The sequence below is a fragment of the Haemaphysalis longicornis genome, unplaced genomic scaffold (assembly GCF_048455015.1).
Source record: "Haemaphysalis longicornis isolate Haplotype H1 unplaced genomic scaffold, Haemaphysalis longicornis Haplotype H1 scaffold_5, whole genome shotgun sequence".
Lineage (NCBI taxonomy): Eukaryota > Metazoa > Arthropoda > Arachnida > Ixodida > Ixodidae > Haemaphysalis > Haemaphysalis longicornis.
The window spans coordinates 43,607,224-43,630,788 of record NW_027526385.1 but is presented as its reverse complement, the minus strand read 5'-3'; the positions used below and the strand labels follow the sequence as shown (position 1 = coordinate 43,630,788).

The following is a 23,565-nucleotide window of genomic DNA, read 5'->3' as shown; positions in this document are numbered from 1 at the left end:
AAAAAAATTGTTTACAAGTTTACACAATTATTAATTTATTGTTTATAGTTACAAAAAGGTTTGTATATACAACAATAATCACGAACAATTTTTTTCTCCGCACTTGGCGCTGCAATCGCAACGTTTTTAGTTTATTTCGTTTGCCGCCGTAATATTGGTGATGTGATGTCTTCTGCTGCTTCTGCTCGTTAGACAGGAGAAAGCCGGACGTGCTGGGCAGTCTTTCTCTCCCGTAGGCCCTTCATTTGTGCTTCTGTCTTCGGTCGAGAAACGCGTTACGTGAGATGATAGACGTCTGCTGTGTGCTTCCCGCCGGCTTCGCGGCCCTTGTTTCAGTGAGGAAGTGCCATTATGACCCGCCGACCAGCGTTTAGGACTACGCCGACGGTCCACCGCTGCTGCCCCCCTACCGCGCGGCGACCAGCGTGTTTCGATGACGCTACGGATTTGACCCCAGCTCTGACCTAAACCCCGACGTCGTCCCGTGTTGTTTGAACGCCCCGTTTTCCAAGCCGGACCCCTAGCTTCCAGCCAAGATGGTTCAAAAGTACCAGTCGCCCGTGCGGGTCTACAAGTACCCGTTCGAGCTCGTGATGGCGGTGAGTGCGTTAATCCTTTTATTCCCATTCTGGTTTCGTCGTGCGTCGCTGAGGCCGTCCAAGCGACGTCTTAGCGTTAACGCGATTACCGAGCAGGTTCCAAAGGCCGTTCGCCTTGAGGGCAGCCCCAGCCACTCGACCGGACTCCGCGTTCAACACCTGTCCGTACGTGCGTGCGTTTTCTCACCGCGACTAGTATCATTCCGACGACGTTTCGATTTCGATTCGGACGTGGTCCTGCTGGAACAATCGCTCGTCCTGCTCGTTGAGCTGACCCCGCTAACGAAATCGGGGAATGATCCGTGCCAGTCGTCCGCAAGCGACTCCCTCTCCTGACGTGACTCTCATTTCCTGACACCCCCCTCCACGCTGCTAACCCGTTCTCGTTTTTGATTGCGAGTTTGTGTTTACGCTTTCGCAACTCTCCCTTGCACCCTCTGAACTGTCGGTGAACGCCTCAGGCACGCTTTCCGTTTGTTTTAGCCATTGCTTCTTTATTTTTTTTTCTTCCTGGCGTCCCAGTTAGGTGCAGTACCGTAAACGCTTCACTGCACGTCGCCCTTTGTTTTAGACAAGCGCCCGACTCTTGTCGCGGAGGCGACCTTGCGTTCCGGCAACGTTTGGCCGCCTCGCAAACGTCACCAGCTGTAAAACCCCCTCTCGCTCCGTTCTGCAAGAAGCAACTTATCTTTCAAAGTAATCGCGTTTCTTCGGCGGCCGCCCAGAGCAACGATAAAGTCCTTCCATTCATCTGCTCATAAGGACCGGGTTTTTGACTAGCTGTGGAGTAGCTAACGGCATATGTGACGTGTACAGTCGTAGCCTTGACTTGACACGTACTACATAGCCTATCTATGCGAGTCGCTTTGAGGCCAAACGCTGCAAAGGCTGCTCGGACTGCCTTTGCAACGAGTCACCGATGCGCACACCCGAGAGTGATTTCTGTTTCGATGTGGTTTATAAACAAGTCAATCGGGTGCGCAGCTGGGAAGGAAAGTTGATGTTCGGTGCCGCGACTCGTGCAACCAAACAGCTGTGCAAAAGTTTACGCAAAAAAAAAAAGAAAAAATATACAAAGTTCCCTCATTCCAGGGAAATCGTTGTAGCGCTGTGCAGTAGCGCGGCCAATGCGGAAAGAGAACTCGGCGAACCGAAACGTCGTTACGCACGGAGTTGCCATTTTCCACTGCGTTTTTTGTTACAATTGACGAGCGATCGTTTGCGGTATCTGTGGTAATTTGAGTTTGAATGCACGTGTCTTTAATATGCGCATTATTGTACATTTGACGGATAAAATTCCACCTTACAATACGAGGATAATTTTACCTGGACAATTAGCGATTGTGCTTCGAAAACAAATTGACGCAGTCGTTCTGGCGGCTGCCGCACACAGTTCTGAAAATGTAAATATCGTAGAAAAAAAAAATAAACACGTCCGTTTTTTTTTATGAACCTGAAATATTGTTAATAAGTTACCAACGCTGGTCGGAACCACGAGAAATAACTCCAGCTGGAATTACTGTGGGCTGAAGGGCATACGGCAAGGCTACCACTGTCTTTAAAGCAGAATGGGATAGAACCGGTAATGAATAATTGGGCGTAAACTTGGAAAACATGCGTTTCTTTTTTCCGTGCTTTTAAAGAAAGCGTGGGTTAGCCCAAAGAGCCTTGGAAAGAAGCGTGATAAAAGTAACGCTTAGGGATAGTTAACGGGTGTCGTTTGTCAGTGGAGGAATCGGGGTGAATGACATCCTAGCGCAGGCGAAGAAGAGTGGTGCCCTCATTACAATGTGTCATACGTCTTCGTCTCTTTCCGGATAGTCCGGATCCGGTCGAGAAGCGACTTTTTACGGAACCCGTTCCGATGGGATCCGTTTACGCATGCACAATTAGTAGTGAAGGAAACAGGATTGGCAAAGCGGACCGAAGGATGGGGTAGAGGAGGGCAGATAACACGACTGGGGGAATGAGATAGGAAAATCCGGGTGCGAAGATTGGATTCCGGTAGGAGTGGTTGGATGATGGGAGAGACCTTTGTCCTGTAGACGTAAATAGGCTGTTTGACGACGATGTGTAATTGTTTGGAACTCCGATTGTCGTTTCGTTCTCACTCCTTGATCTATCTATATACCTATTTAAATGCACTTTATCATGCCCTGACGAAACTGCTGGATCAGAGACTCGATTTTTGGGAGTACTTTCCTATCACGACGCAGCGGTTCACTAAGGCAGGATTTTTGGAAATTGCGACCGCAAGAGAGTGAAAAAGGCTAAAATCTCAGAGGCTGTTTCAAATATCGAACTTGGTTTTGCTGTTGTCCCCATAGGAATGTCTAAAATCTTTTTTACGGAGTTTCCCTCTAACTAGCCACAGATGGGGCCAATCGCGATTTGGGGTAAATTACGTGATTTTGAGGCTTATTTAATCGGTGTTCAGCCAGCTGACGTCTTCAATTGATTTCTGCTTTAAATCTGTTAAACGCCCAAAATCCAATTACCGGATTCACGTTTAAAAATCCTACAAATTGGATTTTTGAAGCAGGACTTGCAGGATATCTTGAAATTACTTAACGAAGTAAAAATGGCGAAGATATGATATCAACGCCCACCCGAACTGCTGGACCTGTAGAAACTTGCAATTTAGGGACACATTGCTATCATGTCGTAGGGGCTTCATTAAACTCTATTTTGTTTTTAAACTAGACCCCAAGGGAGTGAAACGGTTAAAAACGTTAATTCAGGGATTCTGGATTATCTCGCAAACTATTAAGTTATCGGACAGGTGTTTGTTTGCTCATATATGCAGTACTTACTAATATCTAAGAAGTAGTTTAAATGTTTGTCCCAAATAAGTTATCACATACATTTTGCTCCCAAGCCTTCACTTCTTGGCGCATCGGAATGAAAAGCCTCTGTGAAGCTTTATCGGAAAGTGTCTTTTTTTTTTGGTGTCACTACATGCGTTTGTCGCTTAAAAAAGACAAAAGCGAATTGTTTGACAACTTCACAAGTTTCAAAGTATAACGTAGAAACAAAGCTCACGGACGGGGTGACACAAACACAATTTTTTTTTGGTTTCAGCCTGCACGCTTTTTTATTCTTACGCCAAATTGTCAAAGCGCACCGACCAGCTGTTTTTGACTGCGGTAATCGTTTGCTTTGCTTCTAGGTCGAATAACAGTTCGCTTTGTCCGCGTGTTTGGTCTCGGCCATCTGCACTAACGTGAAACCTGGGGAGGGGCGAAGCACGCGGTGCAAGATTGTAAGGTCACCCTGCCACACGGCGCGCGCGTTGATTGGGCGCCGGAGAAGCGCCTGTGGAAGGAGCAATCGCGCGCTTTCTTAGGTGGTGGCGCCGTCTGTTGCGTTGAACAGGATTTAAGGAATTAAATGAGATGCAGACGGGACCGTAAGTTGTCTTCGTGTCACACGTCGCAGCATGCTAAGAAGTAGGGCGAGGCGTTGGAAAACGAATGTCCCGGTTTTTTAGTATCGTGACTACGTGAGACGATGACGACGACAGGAGACGCCGACAGCCCGAGACCCTAAGGTGCTTCGCCCCTTAAAAAAACAATCAACCGCGAGACTTTTAATTAGTCCGAGTCGCGTGTATTTTCCGTCGTTGGAAGGTCATGACGAGTGTCGTTCCACCAGATGTGACACGGCCTTGCACGTTTTCGCTAGGGGTGACGACCTCTCAGTTGTTTTTCGAGTGTATATGCGAAGTGTAGATAAAGTGGCGATTAAATGAAGAAACGTTTAACCTTACGGTCTCTCGACATATCGCAATACTAGGGATAGGACAAACGCGGCATAGCCGGGGTGGAATTTACCACACTCGTCACACAAAATGTATCATTATTATTTTAAGAGGCCCGAAGGATTACACTTTTGAGGTGCACTTCAGAGAGAAAGAATGTGGCTATTGCTGGAGGTGCTCTGGGATTATCGGGTTGATTGGTTGATAGTGCAGTTTACCGCGTCGGAGGTGCACCTGGGCTGTGAGGCGTGCCGTAGTGGAGGAGGGCTCCGGATTAATCCTGACCACCTGGGGATCTCTAGCGTGCAATCTCGACACACGGCCGTTTTTGCGTCCGTCTGAAAAGCGGCCATTGCGGCCGGGAGTGAGGTTATAGGAGCATCTATGGGATTGTCGGTCACAGATGCTGACGCTGACGGATCAGTTCACGAACAACACGAATGCTGGCGCTAAACTGAGCGTGTTGCGGTGCTCATAAAGGTGTTCAAAGGCACAATTTGTAAAGCGGTTTCTATGGAGGACGTTTCGAAGTTGTGCTTAGTTTTCGGCTGGTGCATGCGTGGTCCAAGTAAAGAACATTCGACAGAAATTTCCCGCCTTGGCAACCCTGCGCGCGCCTCCGGGAGCCGTTATCCATTTGCGGCTGTGGCTGTAAGAAATTTCGGCGGTGGTCATCGCAACCGCGCAGGTGCACGGGGAGTGGAGAGGAGGAAGCCGTGGTTGAGCGGCGTCCCTTCTGCGTCCGCCGCGTATGCGCGGTGGTTGCCATGGCAACCAGCCCAGGTGCATGTCCCTTTCCACTCGCACTTGTGGAGTGGCGGCCGCGGGTGCCATGGGATTTGTGTTTGCCTGTTTGTGATTAAAAATGTCTTCACACTCTCGTGCTACGTGCCTGTTGTTGTGCTATAGACACACAATGTAATGTAATGCCATGTGCACGAAAAGTATGGTACGCGGGGTGAAGCTGGATCGGACAGATGCCACAGGTTGCAAATTGCGACCGGTTGCGTTGCTTCTGCAGGACTTTTGCTTTACGCCTAAGGAGGAGTAGAAGTAAAGAAAGTTTGTTGAAACACAGTAAGCGTCCAGGAAGCCTCGGGCCAGGTTCACCAAAGCCAACTGTGCCATTAGCGGATCTTTCCGAGCCAAGCCCGCTATACGTTCGAGGTGGAGGACAGGGTGGAAATGTGTGTGTGTGTGTGTGTGTGGGGGGGGGGGGGTGCAGTGTTCTAAATTAGCGCATGGCCAGTTCGGGACAATTGGGGCATCCGAGGGACTGTCGTATGCGGTAGAGAAGGAAGCAAGCAGGATTAGGTAGGGTATTTAAGTGTGTGCGTAGTTGGTGGTTAGAGATTTGTACGGAAGAGGAAGTGTAGGAAGAGCTTCTCTGATGTTCTCATAGTGAAGCTTTGTTGTTTGTAGTGGAGCGTAGTGTCCCACGTTGGTTGATCAGGTGCCCGATGCTAATGTTCGCGGTTGTGGGGATGCACCATCTCGTTGCCTGGGATTTCAGCGTGACCAGGAATCCACCGCAGTGTGTGGACGTGTAGCAAGCTTCATGTAGGTCATCCCGTAGTTGTTGAGGGAGCTCACCCGTGTGAATGGCGCGGATAGCTTGTGTTGAATCAGTGGATTGACTGAGCGTTCCTCTGAAGAGCAGTGGCTATCTTAGCTCTGCGAGTCAATTATCGTGGTCGATATGCCAGGACCTCGTATAATTAGGACACGAGCCGGCTGACGCGCGCACTGATTGGAGGCCTCGCAGAGCACTCGCTCTACTTACGTCCCGTACAGTTGGATGATAAATCTTCCTATGGGGAGCAGTGGCTTTGTTCCTTTGGCGCCTTTAGATGTCACGGCGAGTGCGTGCCTTCATTCTTCCTGTTTTGCATTGTTCCGGCGCAGTACAATGGGTGGACAGATACCGCAGCCTCCGTCTGTTGTGCGGATGTCGCCGTCTGACCGAGACGATGGCTCGCGCGTCGCTTCGCATCTGCGGCTGTTGACGCGATAACAAGGGTTGACGCGTTAACCTTGATAACAAGGGTAGACGCGTTACCCTTGCTAGAGTACGAAGCACTCTAACCAGGGTAACGTGACATGACCTTTCGCATCAGCCGCGGCATCCCCACCCGACCCATTCCGCTGTTTCATTGTCTGCTTTCACAATGACTTCTAGGGGCGAAGCACCTTAGGACCTCGCTCTGTCCGGGGCTTGGCTTCCGTGTACAGCGTTGCGCATGCGCGAGGAGCAGTGGATTGGATTGTATTTGGATTGGATTGAAATGAATTGGATTAAATTAAATTGTATCGGATTGGATTGCATTGGAATTGTATATACTGTACACACGCGTCATCACTCATTTACGTGCGTGAGTGGGCAATGCCACGGGTGATTTACGGTAAGAACCATCTCCAGTGCTTCGCCACTCGTCATGATTCACTTCGTGGAGATGCGTGAACTTTAGAAGTACCCGCTGGCAGCGTAAGCAGTCTTGTATCAAATTATGCGAAGTTTCTTCCCATGTCGTTCTACTGAGCACTAAAACGCCGAGTTCTTTATAACGATGATTCACAATTGCATTGCTGGCGCGCCGTTTCGTCCGTTATTTATTTGAAACCCTGCGCTAAATTTGGTGTCATTGTTATCGGGACGAAGGGATATTTTTGGTGAACATCCTTGATGTTGGAAATGAAAGTTAACTAGGGTTCACCTTGCAGCTAAAATGTTTTGCCGAAAGAGCTGAAACTTTCCATCCTGGCTCTTGCAAAAACCTTAAAAAGGGAGCAAAGTATGATCGTTTCGTCATCGCCATCATCGGCCTGTTTGCGCCCACTGCAGGACCAAGGCCTTTCTCAAATTTTTACGGCCACTTCTATCGCCAATTTGTCACGTCCATTCTTCGTCTTCTAAATTTCCTGGGCACGTCCCTCCGCCGAATCCGGGGTCTTCCCCTATTACGTCTACCGAAAATCGGTGTACCCTTTCCGTAAAGCGGACCTGTTGTCCATGGTCGGCATTAGATGACTTGCCCGTCCCACCGGTTCTTCCTACCGATCCATCCATCGTCCTGATTTTGAATGCACCCCACCATTTCTTGCCGAATCTCTCCCTTCGATCACTTCATAGCTTTAACAGTCTCCCCCACCGGCGGTGAACATCCGACTGGAAGCTTCGTGTGAACGTGGGAACCGGATCCGCGCATACTTCAACACTAAGTGGACGCGGTGAACTAAAGATCACAACTACAGAACCTCCTTTAGACAATAGAGTGTGATCTCTCTTATAATTCGTGAACGCAGACGATCCTTACCAGAGTATACGAACTGCAGACAGTCCTGGTGCAGAGTGCCAGAGCACAGTGCGCTCTCTTGAACAGTTGTTTCAGAAGTGAGAGAAAAAAAAATCATACACCCCTCCGTATAACGATGACGATTGTTGAACCCGAAGCTTAGTCGTGACGGATTCGTTGGATGTCTAAAGTTTGGACTGAGTTTCGGCCATGTCGAAATGGAGCCGTCGGATAGACTTTGCCCTCATAACGCCCAGAGGGACCCAAGTTCGATTCCGGCCACGGGACGCGTTTTTTTTTTCTTTCACGCACTTCACCCACGATCATTCGTCATCATCGTCAGAGAAAGTTTGCTTTACTGCAGGTCGTTTTGGCGTTACAGACGTCATCAGTGAGAACACTACAGCTTCGCCTTAAATGTTTGTCATTCGGACTTATGGACGATTGCTTTATAATGGTTTATCTATAGCAAAAATGTCCGCTATATTAGAGGGAGTCTGCATGAAGGTATGTGCCAGCGCACCGAGATAAGCGTGCGTGCTCTACAAACGGGTAGCGTACAGTAACCCCTCGTTATAACGAAATCGCTTTACTCGAAATACCGCTTTATTCGAAATTTATTCTGGTCCCAACCCAAACGCATGCATTTTAGGCCGCATTACTCGAAGCGTACGAAGAGCTTGACCCGCTTAGAGCGAAGTGGCGAGCGGTCGCATGGCCTCGAGCGGCGGCGAACCAGCGACGAGTCAGGCTGTCAACATAACGGGTCTTTGCGATTTTCTCGAGCCGGTAATGCTGGATTCGTGCCATCCGACTTTAGACAAACGGTCCGAATGCGTGGTAGGGTCATTGAATTTAGTTCCTAGACTAGGGTTGCCACCTTTCCCCGCAAAAAAAAAAAAAAAAAAAAAAACGGCCCTTCAAGGAGGGGGGGGGGGGGGTATATAGAAGGTTGAACTTCTGTTAAAAACCAGACGTCACTTTTTTTCTTTTACACACTATGTCATATTGTAGCGTTTTCCTACAGAGGAATGCACAACGTTTGTACTCAAACTCTGAATATGCTGCAGTGAAAAGTAACCGCCCTTGCTGACCGCGCCGGCGGCATTTCGCGGTGTTATTCCTCCCTTTTGGACCCCTCCCATCTGAGGAATCGCGCTCGGCCACCTATGTTCTCGGCTCGCGTTTCTTTGCAGAGCTTGTCGATATATTTATCGTGGTAGTGGCTGTATTGACGCTTACAAAAGGCCAAAAAAGAAATAGCCGCTGCTCGATGGCCAATGTCGTCCGGTTTCAGGTACAGGCTGGCAACCGGCCTGCGGTCTAAAAAACCGGACGGGCCGGTCCAGAACCGGTCAGGTGGCAACCGTATCCTAGACATTGGTCCATAGCGTGGACGCGACGCTGCGCGAACACCGACATTCGAGCAGTACAATTAGCAGTTTCGTCGACAGCGGGGCGCCGAAAAACTTTTGTTTTGCAAACTTCACTGCTGCACACCTCCAAAAAAAAAAATTTTTTTTCCCCAGAGATCATGCAAATCCCCTAGTGCAAAACCGTTCAGTTGTCATGATTGCGCTGTGCACCCGGAATGAGCGGCTAATCGTTTTTTGAGCGCAACAAACAGTACCTCAGACTCGACCCACGCCGTTTGCGGCGCTTTCCAGCTCAACACTCGCGTAGCGTTCCATTCCGCCGTACATTGGCCACAGCCAGTGCCACTTTTATGGGCGGCGACCACAGCCTCATGCAATGCTTGGCCAAATCGGAGCAGGGTTGTTCACGCCCGGCAAGATCTTGAAACAGCCAAAGCTTCGTGCCTTTTTTGCACCCGAATAAAGCTTTGCTTCACTGAAGATATTGTGTTTTGATTTCTTGCAGTTGTGGTGCAATTAAAGCTCAACTGCGGTAGCTTTTTTCGGGTGGTCGCTTACATCGAAATTCCGCTTATAACGACATTTTTTGCCGTCCCGCTAACTTCGTTATAACGAGAGATTACTGTATTTCCAAACTCTTTGCTGCACAGCGCCACACGTGACATGTCTTCGAGCTATACAGAACGTAAATTAAACGTGATCATAGGCTGCGTCCCGAACCTAACGTGACCTAAACATACCGAATCACCATGTGTAACAAAAGCAACACGAATTGAGTTATTCCCCAGTAAAAAAAAAGACTTAAAAATTATAAAAAATATCAGGTCCGCCTTAGGCTCGAACCCCGGCCGCCAGCGTAAGAACCCAGAACTCTACCTTGAGGCCACAGAGCCCGAACGGTGGGAGTGTTTTAGCAGGAGCTCAGTAGAATAGCGCGCGCAGTGACGTCGCACATGCCACGTGGGGCGCTGTGCAGCGAAGCGTTCGGAAACACGCAAACGGGAAGGCATAATACAACTGCAGAAACGTTGCGCATCTCGACCTATCTTTCTATCGACAGGAGCAATGCGGAAGTTCTTGTGATCCTCTGACTCCACCGTGGGGCCGCGAAGCTGGTGAATGTGTACCCAAGGAGATATCAAAACTGCTGCTTCGCGACATAATCGCTCCTCGCTTCCGCTTGGCATGCGCCAATTCTGCCCCGCGCGGGGGCGGCGATAAGATTTTCCGCACCGGGAGAAAAACCCTCGGCGCGTCGTATTACGCTCATCCGTCGCCTCGGTGGTCGCCGTGGAGGGAAGGAGGAAAGATATGGCCGTTGCGTGATCCGGCTCGCGTGCCGCACCACGTCGCAAGCTCTTGTGCCGCCTGATAAGGCGTACGCGCGCGCTTGTTTGTGTGTGCGTGTGTGTGTGTGGGTGGGTGGGTGGAAGGGGGAAGGTCACAGCTCGCACAGTGAACACAGTTGCAGTCTTGGGGTCCCAATCACAAAATTACCTAATTAAAGTCAGTCAGTTGCACGAAAATGCTCAGTTCACACTGCAGACAGTGCACGCTGCAGACAGTTCACATTGCAGACAGAACTGGGAAGTGGACCAGGCCGTTACACCAATTTGTAGAGACTGTTTTCATGGGCGTACTCGATGATTGTGGGATTGTCACGGACTCGACTAACATGTTCCTGTTCAGTCGCAGGGGTGGGACCTAGAGTTTAAAGCTGGTGGTGATTACGGTCTAATAATGGACAAAGCCAAATTAAGTGGTAAAGATTTGGTGTGTGCGCACACGCGCACAGCCAGCGCCGCCTGTATACATTGCCTGCCGCGTCAGCCGCATTCCAATGGAAGCAGTAAGGTCGCCTGAGGGCGTGTCCGCTAGCGCGCGCCACAACGCGGATGAGCGGCCAAACTAGGCGTCCTAGGAGCCTTAAACATGGGGACGCTGGACCGCCACCTCGCGAAGGCTGTGCAAACCCTGTACTATTATGAGCAATATGAAAGGGAACACAGGAACGCGTGGCAAACAGCCTCGAAACAGACTCGGAGCGATACGCGGACGGCGCTGTGAAAAACCAAGGGGGAAAGGAGGGCGCTCTTCCACTAACTGTTGGCACCCCTACCACGCTGACATTTCTACAAAGCCGCAGCTTACGTCATTTCACCGATAATGTGGTATCGTCGGACAGCCAATAAGACGCACGGCGGGAATGGGAACAGTTGTTAGAACAGCGTCCCCCTTTCCACTTTGTTTCCGGCGGTGGCCGCTGCGTATCACTCATATCTGGGTCTGAGGGTGTTTTCTACGCGTTCCTGTGTTCCCTTTCATATTGCTCATAATAGTACATCGTTTCGCGCAGTTGTTGTTGTGATATGTATTTATTAAGCTTAATTGCAATAACTTTTCGTGAAGCGGCGCTGCCCCGTGGACTGTACTCAGCCCGGCAGCAGGCGGAGAGGCTAGCGAGCGCGCAAGCGCAGGAGAGAGCAACAGGAAAGCGGCTGTTTCGCCGTTATCAGCCGACGCGATATGCACTGTTTGTATACACTGCGGTGTTAATGCAGCTGAAAGCGTTATCCAGCACCTTCCGTTCGGCGATAATTAAGCGAAAGCTCAAAGGTGCGAGGTTTATGTACTGCGAGCGATCGTTATAACGAATTCTTAGGGGCAGAAAAACTGACTTCATTGTGAGCGACACTTTGCTAAAAGCGGGTATGTTTTACTTCTTCGCGCTGCAGAGTATATAAACCCTCGATACAACGAAATCGATTTGTTCAAAACTTCGTATTATTCGAAGTTTTTTTCCTCTCCCCACTGCAGTGCATAGGGGGTAAACCGCAGCCGCTTTTAACGAACCATCGCCTATAACGAATAAAGTTTCCGGTCCCAGGGACTTCGGTATCACGAGGATTTAGTTTCTACTCAATGAAAGAAGCACGTCCATTTCGTTATCTCATATACCTTATTAGGTAATATCGTTTATTTCGTTCTTCACCGGTTTTATAGGGAGAGGCCTGCGAAGCGACCATGTAACGAGCCTCATGCGATTAGCAAAAAAAAATCTCCCACCTCCCCTCGCGGGAACCCATGTGTAGATGCGACGCATAGGGAGTTCACGTTGCAGCGTTGGACAGCGGAGGAACGGCGCTGGAACGATGGAGCGGAGTGGCGCAGGCACCGCGTTTTGTAGCGCGCATAACGGTGAGGGGACGCGCCGGCGCCAGTGCGTCTGCGGCGGCTATGACGCAACACAACCCACTTTAATCAAATCCGATCCAAATCCAATCCAAGCTAAGCCAAGACAATTCATTCGAATCCAATCCAATGCCCCTCGCGAGAGAGTGTTCGCTATCGGAAAGGAGAGGGGGTGAGCGGCGGAGAGCGCAGCTTACGCGGCGAGAAGAATGGGGGAGGGGCGGACGCCGACAACAACGCCGACGCCGGATGCAGGGACAAGGCGGGTGAATGAGATGCAGTCGCATCTAATATCCTGGCGCTGCGTGCGCGATCTGATGACTTAATTTGTGTCCCTGTCGGTACCACGTAAACCGCCCTTCGTTGGCGGATGTTTGGGAGTATACGATGTCTCGGCGTGTGCCCCGCAAGCAGGCGCGGTTTTTAACAGCGGAGCTGTTGTAGGTTGAGTCGTTTCGTAAGTCTGCTGTAGGTCGTGCGTCACGCAGGCGGCCTCGCAGGAACCGGTTCCCAGACCCACCGATAGAGGGCGCAGTGGTCTTGCAGTGGCGGGTTCCTCTCCCTACAGCTAGGGGAGGGAGAGGGGCATTCCGCCGCTGACATTCACTTGTCGATTCCTTTGGGCGAACCGTAGAATTTGTGCGGCGACGGCGCTGACGTTCTCGGGCGAGCACCCATTGATATTCGAGACAGCACAAGAGAACCATAGCTCCGCTGCTTCAGCAGAGCTCACGTTGGATGGAACTGTATTTAGTTTATGATTCTCACCGCCGGTGGTCAGTTCGAGGATCCTTTGAATTATCGGCGCCAGCAAAGTCAAGTAATACTTTCTGAGTTGCACGCTTTATTCGCCTTGTTTCTCGAAATGAGATTAGCCCCTGCCCTTTTTCCTCGGCGTCGTAAAAAGCGATGTGAAAGAGACAGCACTTTGTTGGTGCCCACCAGGAAGTTGGTTGGTTTATCGTAACGCAACTGTCGCAAAAAAAGTAACGGCGAAAGCCTTCCGAGTCGAAAAACACGACCGAAATTATGACAGGATGATCCTGGAAGGGAATGGGACAGTCTGTCATTTGTACAACAAAAATGTCTGTCGTGTGACAGGCAGTCTGTAGTTCTACAACAGATGTTCCTGTCGCACCACAGATAATCCTGCATACCAACATAGATCCCTGTTTTACGACATATTTATATATCCGGTTGTACAACAACAACAAAAAAGTCTGTCGTGCACGGGACGGTGGTGGTGGTGAACGTTTATTGGAGCAGCAGGTGAAGGGGAAGGGGTGTGGGAGGCCTCCTTAGTCCAGAAGGCCTCGTTACCGCGCTGACTGGAGAGCCCGGGAGACCAGGGCCTGCTGTCGGGCTGGGTCCGGGCTGGTCAGCTCAGTCTCCCACTGCTCCAGGGAGGGTGAGGGGAGGGGGTTAGGTGAGTATGGGCAGGAGAATACTAGATGGTAAGTGGTGAGAGGGGTATTGCAGTGCTGGCAGTGGGAAGGGTAGATAGTGGGGGCGATATGGTGTAGGATGGCGTGATTGAAGAATGTGCCCGTTTGTAGTCGGCGGTATGTGTAACATTCGTAGTTGGTGAGCGTGTGATGAGGAGGAGGGTATGTTCCTCGTGTGTGGGCATAGTGAGATAGAAGGGCATTGGAAGTGGTGTCGAGGGGTGTGAGTAAGTCAGGTGGGGATAACTGAGGTGTCCGGCTCGCCGGTTCCTTGGATGGGAATGCCCGGGAGTGAAGCGCTCGGGCGGCAGCATGCGCTGCTTCGTTCCCTGGGAGTCCAGCGTGACCAGGTGCCCAAATGAGTGTGATGGTAAGATCTTCGGGCATCCGTTGTAGGAGAGGGATGGCCTGGGACGGGAATTTTTTTTTTGTGTGTTTTTGGGCTGTGTTAGATCTTCGTTTCATGAAACGCGTTGTGGGGTACAGAAAATCGGATCGCGAGCCGGCAAAGGGAAACAGCAGCTCCGGAGAACGGAACTGAGAACGGGCGACGGAGTGTAGAAGGTTCTCAACGCGTTCTGTAAACGTCGCCGCGCGGGCTGAGAGCGTCATTCCACATCGCTATGGGTGGGGATGGGGAAGAATATAGAAAGTACGCCAGGGCGGAAGAGGCTACAACAGCTCGAGAGGACGCGGCTATGGACGAAGCTGCGGCAGTGTACCAACACGAACGTTCAGCAGATGGTCTAACTGAAGGTGCCACTAGGCCTTCACCTTCACACTCTTCCCCGTAACTTTTTCATTCCCCTCCCCCCATGAAATAGGATGGGGAGGGAGGAGGGGGCGGAGTAGATCCCTCCAGGCATTCATGCACGTACCCACAAACTTTAATTGCAAGTTTTACTTCTCTTCACGTCTCTTCGATCTCCAGCAAGAATTCGAGTTGTGGTTCCAGGCCTTGCGAAGCTGCACCAGTTTCACGAAGCACCTGGCTTCCGTCGTGTGACGTGCCGTTCGGCGGTCACCGTCGCGAGAGGGTGGGGGCTGGCAGACAGCTATTTCTTCTTCGTTTTTCTTTTTTGGCGTGCCCAGGACGCACGCTGTCGTGTCTGCCGGTCTTTTCAGACGAACCGTCGCGCGGCGCCTTTGAAGCGTCCGGGCCCAACAAAGCAGGGAACCGCGATGATCGTTTTCTCCGGACGGGGCTTCCTTCCGTCCAGGCCGCCGGAAGAGCCGAGCATTACAATACCGCGCCCTAAGCTACGGCCCCGAACACGCCATGCCAGACGCGCGGTTTACTTATTGTACCTTGCCTCGGCCTTGCGGACAGAGTTCTGCAATCTACGGAGTTCGCCCTTGATTTGGACAGCGCACGATAGCAGCGGTCGAACGAAGGCTCGCGGAGACAGACTCTTCGGCCTGCGGTGGACGTAAACAGGACCATTATGATGATGACGGGAGGAAAAGTTTTCAAATTTCCCGCAAGAAAGTGACCCCTGGTTCGACCTCTAGTTCTGGGAAGGGCGAATCTGTCGAGGAAAAGTTGAACTGGCAGACGGTGCGCCGTGACGTTTGATGCTTTACTGAACGAATAGGGAACAGTTGAAATGATAACAATGACCGCTTTTTGTTGCTAAGAGAAGTATTGCCATAATTAAAGTGCTAACAGCATTAAGATGGGTGATCGTATTCCGTTTGATCGTATAACTTGAATGCCGAGGTGGAGCGGACGCACTGGGCATCTTCGATTCACCCGATGTCTGCGTTCGGGCTGAAAGCTCCATAGGAACGCATGGAAAAATCGAGCGCCGAATCGCGTCTTGGGCAGTCCGCGGACAGTCCGGCACTGTTATATCGAATATGCCCACTTAGAAATGTTTTTAGTGCTGGCACATACTACGCCACTCCTGCCCATATTGCGTCACTGCAGCGCGAAATACGAGTTGTGAAATATTTATTGCGTTTCTTTTCTGATAAAAGCGTCTTTCGTGGCTGGAATGGAGTTGAGGGAGTTACCGAAGGCTAGTTCTTACAAACACTACACAGTTGTATGTTATCCCCATGACACCTTTGTTTCAAGGTCGTGTTAAGACTGGAAACAGCGGTGCCGTTCTGAAAAAAAAGAGCTACGAGTGTGGAATAGATGTCAGCGACTGCGCCCGGGCTTCGCACTCTTGCCACTTGAGACGATTTGCTTCGCGGTTCCGCCTCCGCCTTGACGCTTTCGGATGTCTTCGATCTGTTTCCTACGTGTTGCGCCGCTGCTTGCTCCTGCCGCCATAATGAACTTCGCTGTGCCGGTCTTCCGCCACATTACTTCGTCGGCATTGTACATTAACGTGGACAGCCACCTTTTGCTACTGCTGAGTACAAGCTTGCCCCAGTAGAACGCTTCTAAGGCACGTGGTCCAATATACGTTCCGATTTTACAATCGCCGACGCCTGCCTTTTCCCTCAGTGGACCATGTAATGCGTTCGTATAAAAAATGCAACGAGAAAACTGAATTTAGCTAAACCGATCGGAAATACGCGGAGCGGCTCCCGGAGCCATTGACGAAGTGGCACCGTTGGGGATCTGCAGAACACGTTCGTCGGCTCAACATTGCCCCACTGGGCCGGCAGTGGGCGCGCCAGCTTGTGCGCGAAAAGGTCATCCGTGCTCGCGTTTCGGTCCAGAGCCAGCAGCTGCACTTGGAAGGGTAGAGATGAGTTGTACCGGTTCAGTGACGTCACGTTCGCCCATTTTCGAGCTTTAGCCCTTGAGCAGCGTCGTTGCGTAAAGATCGCTCCGATGGCCGGAGCGGATTCGCTCGCATTATAAAAGGTCGCCCATCCTCGCTATATTTTCGCGGGCACGCCCTCGTAATGCGTCCGGTCGCAGAGGACGTCGCGATGATGGGCTGGGATTTGGTAGACGGAAACTGTCTGTTATTCTTTTCGTTCGCTGTCTTTCGGCGGCTCTTAAAGCTCTACTCCTGATATTCGTCGTGAACTTCGAAGGCGCGTGCGTGTGAAGTGGAAGGTCGGTGGAGCTTTCCCCGGGAAGGTCTTCGGGTGCTTGAACTGCGAAAGAACCTTCTTCGAAGCCCCGTATTTCTAGCACGGTATACGTTCAGCCTTCATCCGTTTATTGCTAACCCCCCCTCGTCCCTCGTCATATATACGTGGCAGTTTCGTTTTCTCGACGCTGGGGTGTATATATATATATATATATATATATATATATATATATATATATATATATATATATATATATATATATATATATATATATATATATATATATATATATATATATATATATATATATATATATAGCGAATCAGAATAGGAAATGAGGGGCTCGTTGAAAATAACACAGAAATAAGGGTTGGCAGTCGAGAAAACCTCGGAAAGCAAAGGGGAGGATGTGGTAGATCATTGAAACAGATTAAGAATTTGGAAAGAAAGAAAGAAAGTGAAGAAAAAATGCCCGCCAGGTGGGATCCGAACCCACGACCTCCAGAATACCGGTCTGGTGCGATAACCACTACGCTACCGGCGGGGCGATTTTCCCATTCACTTTCTGGGGTATTTATGTTAGGTATGTTTGTTTCCTGTGCTTGGGGGTGGTAGCCAGCGCCATTCGGACTAATCGGGGTGAAGGGGACCTTCTTTTTAACCCCCGCGTCGTGACTCGAGTGTCTACGACATGTCCAGAGTGGTCGACCAGCTTTGAACCCTCTTAAGCTCCCTTTGGCAACAAGACTGCCAGAACAGAGGCCCTCGCTATGCATGTAGCGAATCAGAATAGGAAATGAGGGGCTCGTTGAAAATAACACAGAAATAAGGGTTGGCAGTCGAGAAAACCTCGGAAAGCAAAGGGGAGGATGTGGTAGATCATTGAAACAGATTAAGAATTTGGAAAGAAAGAAAGAAAGTGAAGAAAAAATGCCCGCCAGGTGGGATCCGAACCCACGACCTCCAGAATACCGGTCTGGTGCGATAACCACTACGCTACCGGCGGGGCGATTTTCCCATTCACTTTCTGGGGTATTTATGTTAGGTATGTTTGTTTCCTGTGCTTGGGGGTGGTAGCCAGCGCCATTCGGACTAATCGGGGTGAAGGGGACCTTCTTTTTAACCCCCGCGTCGTGACTCGAGTGTCTACGACATGTCCAGAGTGGTCGACCAGCTTTGAACCCTCTTAAGCTCCCTTTGGCAACAAGACTGCCAGAACAGAGGCCCTCGCTATGCATGTAGCGAATCAGAATAGGAAATGAGGGGCTCGTTGAAAATAACACAGAAATAAGGGTTGGCACACATCCTCCCCTACCACATCCTCCCCTTTGCTTTCCGAGGTTTTCTCGACTGCCAACCCTTATTTCTGTGTTATTTTCAACGAGCCCCTCATTTCCTATTCTGATTCGCTACATGCATAGCGAGGGCCTCTGTTCTGGCAGTCTTGTTGCCAAAGGGAGCTTAAGAGGGTTCAAAGCTGGTCGACCACTCTGGACATGTCGTAGACACTCGAGTCACGACGCGGGGGTTAAAAAGAAGGTCCCCTTCACCCCGATTAGTCCGAATGGCGCTGGCTACCACCCCCAAGCACAGGAAACAAACATACCTAACATAAATACCCCAGAAAGTGAATGGGAAAATCGCCCCGCCGGTAGCGTAGTGGTTATCGCACCAGACCGGTATTCTGGAGGTCGTGGGTTCGGATCCCACCTGGCGGGCATTTTTTCTTCACTTTCTTTCTTTCTTTCCAAATTCTTAATCTGTTTCAATGATCTACCACATCCTCCCCTTTGCTTTCCGAGGTTTTCTCGACTGCCAACCCTTATTTCTGTGTTATTTTCAACGAGCCCCTCATTTCCTATTCTGATTCGCTACATGCATAGCGAGGGCCTCTGTTCTGGCAGTCTTGTTGCCAAAGGGAGCTTAAGAGGGTTCAAAGCTGGTCGACCACTCTGGACATGTCGTAGACACTCGAGTCACGACGCGGGGGTTAAAAAGAAGGTCCCCTTCACCCCGATTAGTCCGAATGGCGCTGGCTACCACCCCCAAGCACAGGAAACAAACATACCTAACATAAATACCCCAGAAAGTGAATGGGAAAATCGCCCCGCCGGTAGCGTAGTGGTTATCGCACCAGACCGGTATTCTGGAGGTCGTGGGTTCGGATCCCACCTGGCGGGCATTTTTTCTTCACTTTCTTTCTTTCTTTCCAAATTCTTAATCTGTTTCAATGATCTACCACATCCTCCCCTTTGCTTTCCGAGGTTTTCTCGACTGCCAACCCTTATTTCTGTGTTATATATATATATATATATATATAACACAGAAAATAAGAGTTGGCAGTCAAGAAAACCTCGGAAAGCAAAGGGGAGGATGTGGTAGGTCATTGAAACAGATAAAGAATTTGGAAAGAAAGAAAGTGGATGAGGTCGTGGGTTCGGATCCCACCTGGCGGGCATTTTTTCTCCACTTTCTTTCTTTCCAAATTCTTTATCTGTTTCAATGACCTACCACATCCTCCCATTTGCTTTCCGAGGTTTTCTTGACTGCCAACTCTTATTTTCTGTGTTATTTTCAACGAGCCCCTCATTTCCTATTCTGATTCGATATATATATATATATATATATATATATATATATATATATCCTTCAGATCTGTCTAGCAACGACCGGCATATGCCTTTTTGGTGAGCCCCAGCGTCGGCATGTGCATAGGGTGGTTTTTTTTTTCTTTTCGACGGCAGGTGACATTTCGAATATCTCGACCAGTATTTAATGCGAAAGCTTTTAAGTGGCCCGTCGAGCGAAAAATCTGCAGTGCCGGCAAGGCTCTCGGAAAGTGCTCCTTATGGGTTGATGATAGTTGTTTATTTTAATACTCCCGTAACATCATTGCATGATGTAGCGCCACCGATAAGGTGTAACTTCCGGTGACGTCAGGGTCGTTTACCGCAGTTAGAGAGCCCCTGCAACACCTTCTTTTCAGACATTTTTTTTCTTTCACAATATTATAAAGAACGTCCTGCGCTAGAAGTTCTCGAGAGCAATAATATACTGCTCAAGAAAATCAGGTAACTTAGAAACTGACTCGAGGAATGTTACTCTTTCGTGGTTTCGGCATTGTTTGCGTGCGTGAGTGACGTCACTCGAGCCACATCGTGGCTGTTTGCCGGCTTCCTTTCGCCTGACGCAGAAGTAAACGCATTCGATTACCACTTTAAAGGAAGTTGCGAAAGGAAGTTGTGACAAAAGTTTAAAGCACAGACTGGATGTGGTATCTGGTGTGCAGAGCGGATCACGTAGTGCCGCTCGGTGCAGACGATAACTATTGTGCTTCCGGGCACTAGGGAAAGAGTGCAAGCGTTTATCGGAGTATAGTAGCTGCTGAGGTAACGGATCCTCCGATACGCTCCGCTACGAAAACTGCACTAGGGAAAGTGCGGCGTAAGATTTTATCGAAGTGAGGGTCTGTAGCCTTGTGGCGTCATCCAACTGGTTGTCATCCGCATATGCTTTTGTCGCGTCGTATAAGGTCGGCTCCGTCTACATCCTGTGTGGAACGTTGAGGGCCGGCTCGCCTTCGTCACACGGCGTCTCCCTTGACTCGTCGGACGTGGGGACTTCGCAGTGCAAGCGAGATCGATATGCAGCCCTTAACGTTCCATAGACGATTATGTAAAAAAACTGTGGTTGATTCCTCTGTCATAGGAATCGGTAAAACACGAAAGTGAAATGTGCAGCGCAATCTGCAGCTGAGCATGATTTGCGGGTCGGCGGCTGTCTTGTGGTGTGCTTGGCGAGCGACGTCCTGCTGGCGAGTCGCTTCGGCAAAGGTGTACTGGTGGCATTTCCGTGACGGATATGACGTCAGTGAAATCTTGGTGTGTCCCGGCATAAAACATTTTCCGTGTTAAAATAAATCTAGATGCTCCGCTAGTGTCGGATGTTTATCAGCTGCGACAGAAAAGCAGTGGGTCGCGGAAATGGTGGTGTGCGTGTATGACATAGGAGAGGCGCTGTGGTGTTTGCTTCACTGCATAGCTTGAAGAAGAAAAGCAAGTGCGTCTACCACAAGTCAGTAAGCATGAATGTTAAACGTTTCGGATACTACGCGGGAGGCTTGGTAACAATGCTTACCTTTATTGCCTTATAGCTTTATTTTCCGTGGCTACCCGCCGCGGTGGCTCAGTGGCTAAGGCGTTGCGCTGCTGAGCACGAGGTCGCGGGTTCGATTCCCGGCCGCGGCGGGCCGCTTTTCTGATGGAGGCGAAAAGCAAAAACGCTCGTGTGTACGAGATTTCGGCGCACGTTAAAGATCCCCAGGTGGTCAAAATTAATCCGGAGCCCTCCACTACGGCGCGCCTCATCGCCTGCGTTGCGTCGGCGCGTTAAACCCTACAATCAATCAATCAATCAATATTTTCCGTGGCTGAAGATTGCGTTACAGCGGAGCTGCTAAAGTTGTCTTCTCCTGGATCTTTCGTGTCCGTCGTCATTGACAAAAAAAGAAAAGGCGAAAGCCTGGCGTACTATTGCGACGGGTACCATTTGTATACACGTCCACCCGTCGACGCAGCAGTCACGCTATTTAACCGTTATTAATCAACCTAACTGCATGTTTACCCTTCGTAATCCACCCTAATTCATTTCAGTCAATCTTGATTTACCTTATAATCCCACCCTAATTCACCTTACTAATTGGTACTATTAGTGACCATTAATAATCTCTTGCACACGGCCGGCACGTTTTGGTTGGCTTCTGGCCTTGGGTTTTTGTACCGTTCGCGCCGACGCCGGATCATTAAAGGTCACCTTTCAATTAGACGTGTAACTAGGCTTTCGCCGTAGATAAAATTAAAAGTGCCCTCTTCCTTAATCTGTCGCACCTCAATAAGTTGGTTGAAAGAGGACGACACAGCGTGAACCCCGCGGAGGAGAGTGTGTAATTTAGACAGGTACTATTGACGAAATATACAGATACTATTACAGAAAGCTGTCAGCGGATTCGAGGGTCATATGTAGAGCACGCACAAAAGATGGCCCCAGTTCAAAGGCGCATTGCTGCCCCTCATGACGAAAGCGACGAATGTATGTATACAGTTGAAACCTACGGTGCGAAGAAAACCTCGCGGGGGCTCCGGAAGTTTTGAGTCACCGCTGTGACGTTGGTGACGTCACGCCGGATGTTTGTTGTATATCTATGGGGACAGACTGAAATATTCCAGTACACTATACTGTGGCCGTGACTAGACCCACTAAATAAAGTGATTTTGTTTCTCAGTATAGTGTTGCCGGCTCTTCATTTAAATTTAGCCTTTATTTAGTAATACGAGCCGCGACCATGTGCGCTGTATTTATTTGCCTCTAGAGGTGACGCTGCCGCGGTGAATTTTATTTGTTTGTTTTTAAGCGCCCCTGTTTGTGTCTAAACTAACCCTTTCCTGAGGTCGTTGACAGACACTGCCGAGATATGACAAGGCCTTCGGCAACTCCACGCCCCTGCCTTTTTTTTTTTTAATTGCTATCCGGTCAGGCGGTCCGCTTACATTGCGCCGTTTACGGTTGTGCACAGGACTGTAAACCGCGCGGCTTTTCCTCCAGTGGGTGACGCCGTCCGCGGGCTATGACAGAGAGATGACTGCACGCATACCCCTCTATGGAGGCCGCCGCCCTTCAAGGCCAAACGCGTTGCATTTTCCCCTTGGGAGACGCCGTGGCCGAAAGAAACGCCAACACACACGGTTATGGTGAAACGCGAGCGTGAAAATGTGTATCGGAAAACGCAAATAGCGCGATGTCTTTCGGTGCAAGTGAAATTGTCGCGTGGCTTTATTACAGTAACGAAGATTGAAGATGTGTCTTTCCAAGTATACCGCTAGGAAGCCATTATTTTGTCTCCACTATCCATATTCTTTGATTTTGCACGTTCTGGTTCATATTTTTTTGTGTTATGGTATATATATATGTGTGTGCGTTTCCGACGTGGCGGCAGGACGAATGATGCCGCGCATACCGGCATGCTCCTGTATTCTACAATTCAAACTAACAAATAAACACACAAGCAAAAATACGCCCTTATGATGGAAATGCGGAGTTATCGACTACTTTAGAAGGAGAGCATTTACGTTTACTTTTGAAGCATTTGTTTCAAACGGGACCTCGGAGCGCATCTACTCAGGGAAGTATTTGGTGACGGTCGTCTGCTTTCCGTCCTTTTTTTTTTTAAACAAAACAAACTTGGCAGCTAGAATAATTTTTATATCAGTGCTCAAACAGGAGGCCTCTTCTACTGTGTGGCTGGCTGCTCTTTACGCGGAAGCAGTGTGTAACAACGGCGCAGTGGTGGAAATGCTTTGCTAAAACAAGCAAACACACCAGCAAAATAACAAACAAATCCAGCCGGAACGGCTGCCTGCCGCGAGTGCACCTGCATCCCCCCCCCCCCCCCCCCCCCCCCCCCCCCCCTCAGGAATGCGCCTCCAACATAAGGTACCTCGCGAGGTCGCCCGCATAGAGGAGGCGCCCGCAACGAAAATAGACGACTCTTTCGCCACAGAGGAAAAATATATTCCCCGCACGCCCTGTACCAACACACTGGGCTGCGCAATCTCACGGACGAAAAAGCAAGAAAAAAAAAAAACGGCAGTAAAAAGTTTGGGAAAACACCTTGGCAGGACGCTCTCGTCGAGCGACCAACTGTGGGTGCGGCGGTGTATGTTCGTGGTGCGCTGCAGTTTGAACTGTGCATTTTCGCGTCTGGGTGTTCTCGGAGTAGGCATTGTATCCAATTAACTGATGTGTGTGGCGCTGCTTCGGAATTAAGGAGCGTTGCGTACGGTAGACCCAACGTTTATAGAACCAAGGTCAGTTTTAAAACTCTCCGCCTCCGCCATACCAGCA

General features: G+C 49.8%; 1 protein-coding gene across 1 annotated transcript in view; it reads left to right on the top strand.

Moving 5' to 3' along the window:
- The first annotated feature begins 184 nt into the window (after nt 1-184).
- The window catches only part of Retm (real-time), a 68,701-nt gene continuing 45,320 nt past the window's right edge, over nt 185-23,565 (top strand). Inside the window, exon 1 of the mRNA XM_077670238.1 lies at nt 185-599. Coding sequence (XP_077526364.1) covers nt 537-599 — 63 coding nt within the window. The 5' untranslated portion in view covers nt 185-536. The remainder of the gene's footprint in view (nt 600-23,565) is intronic.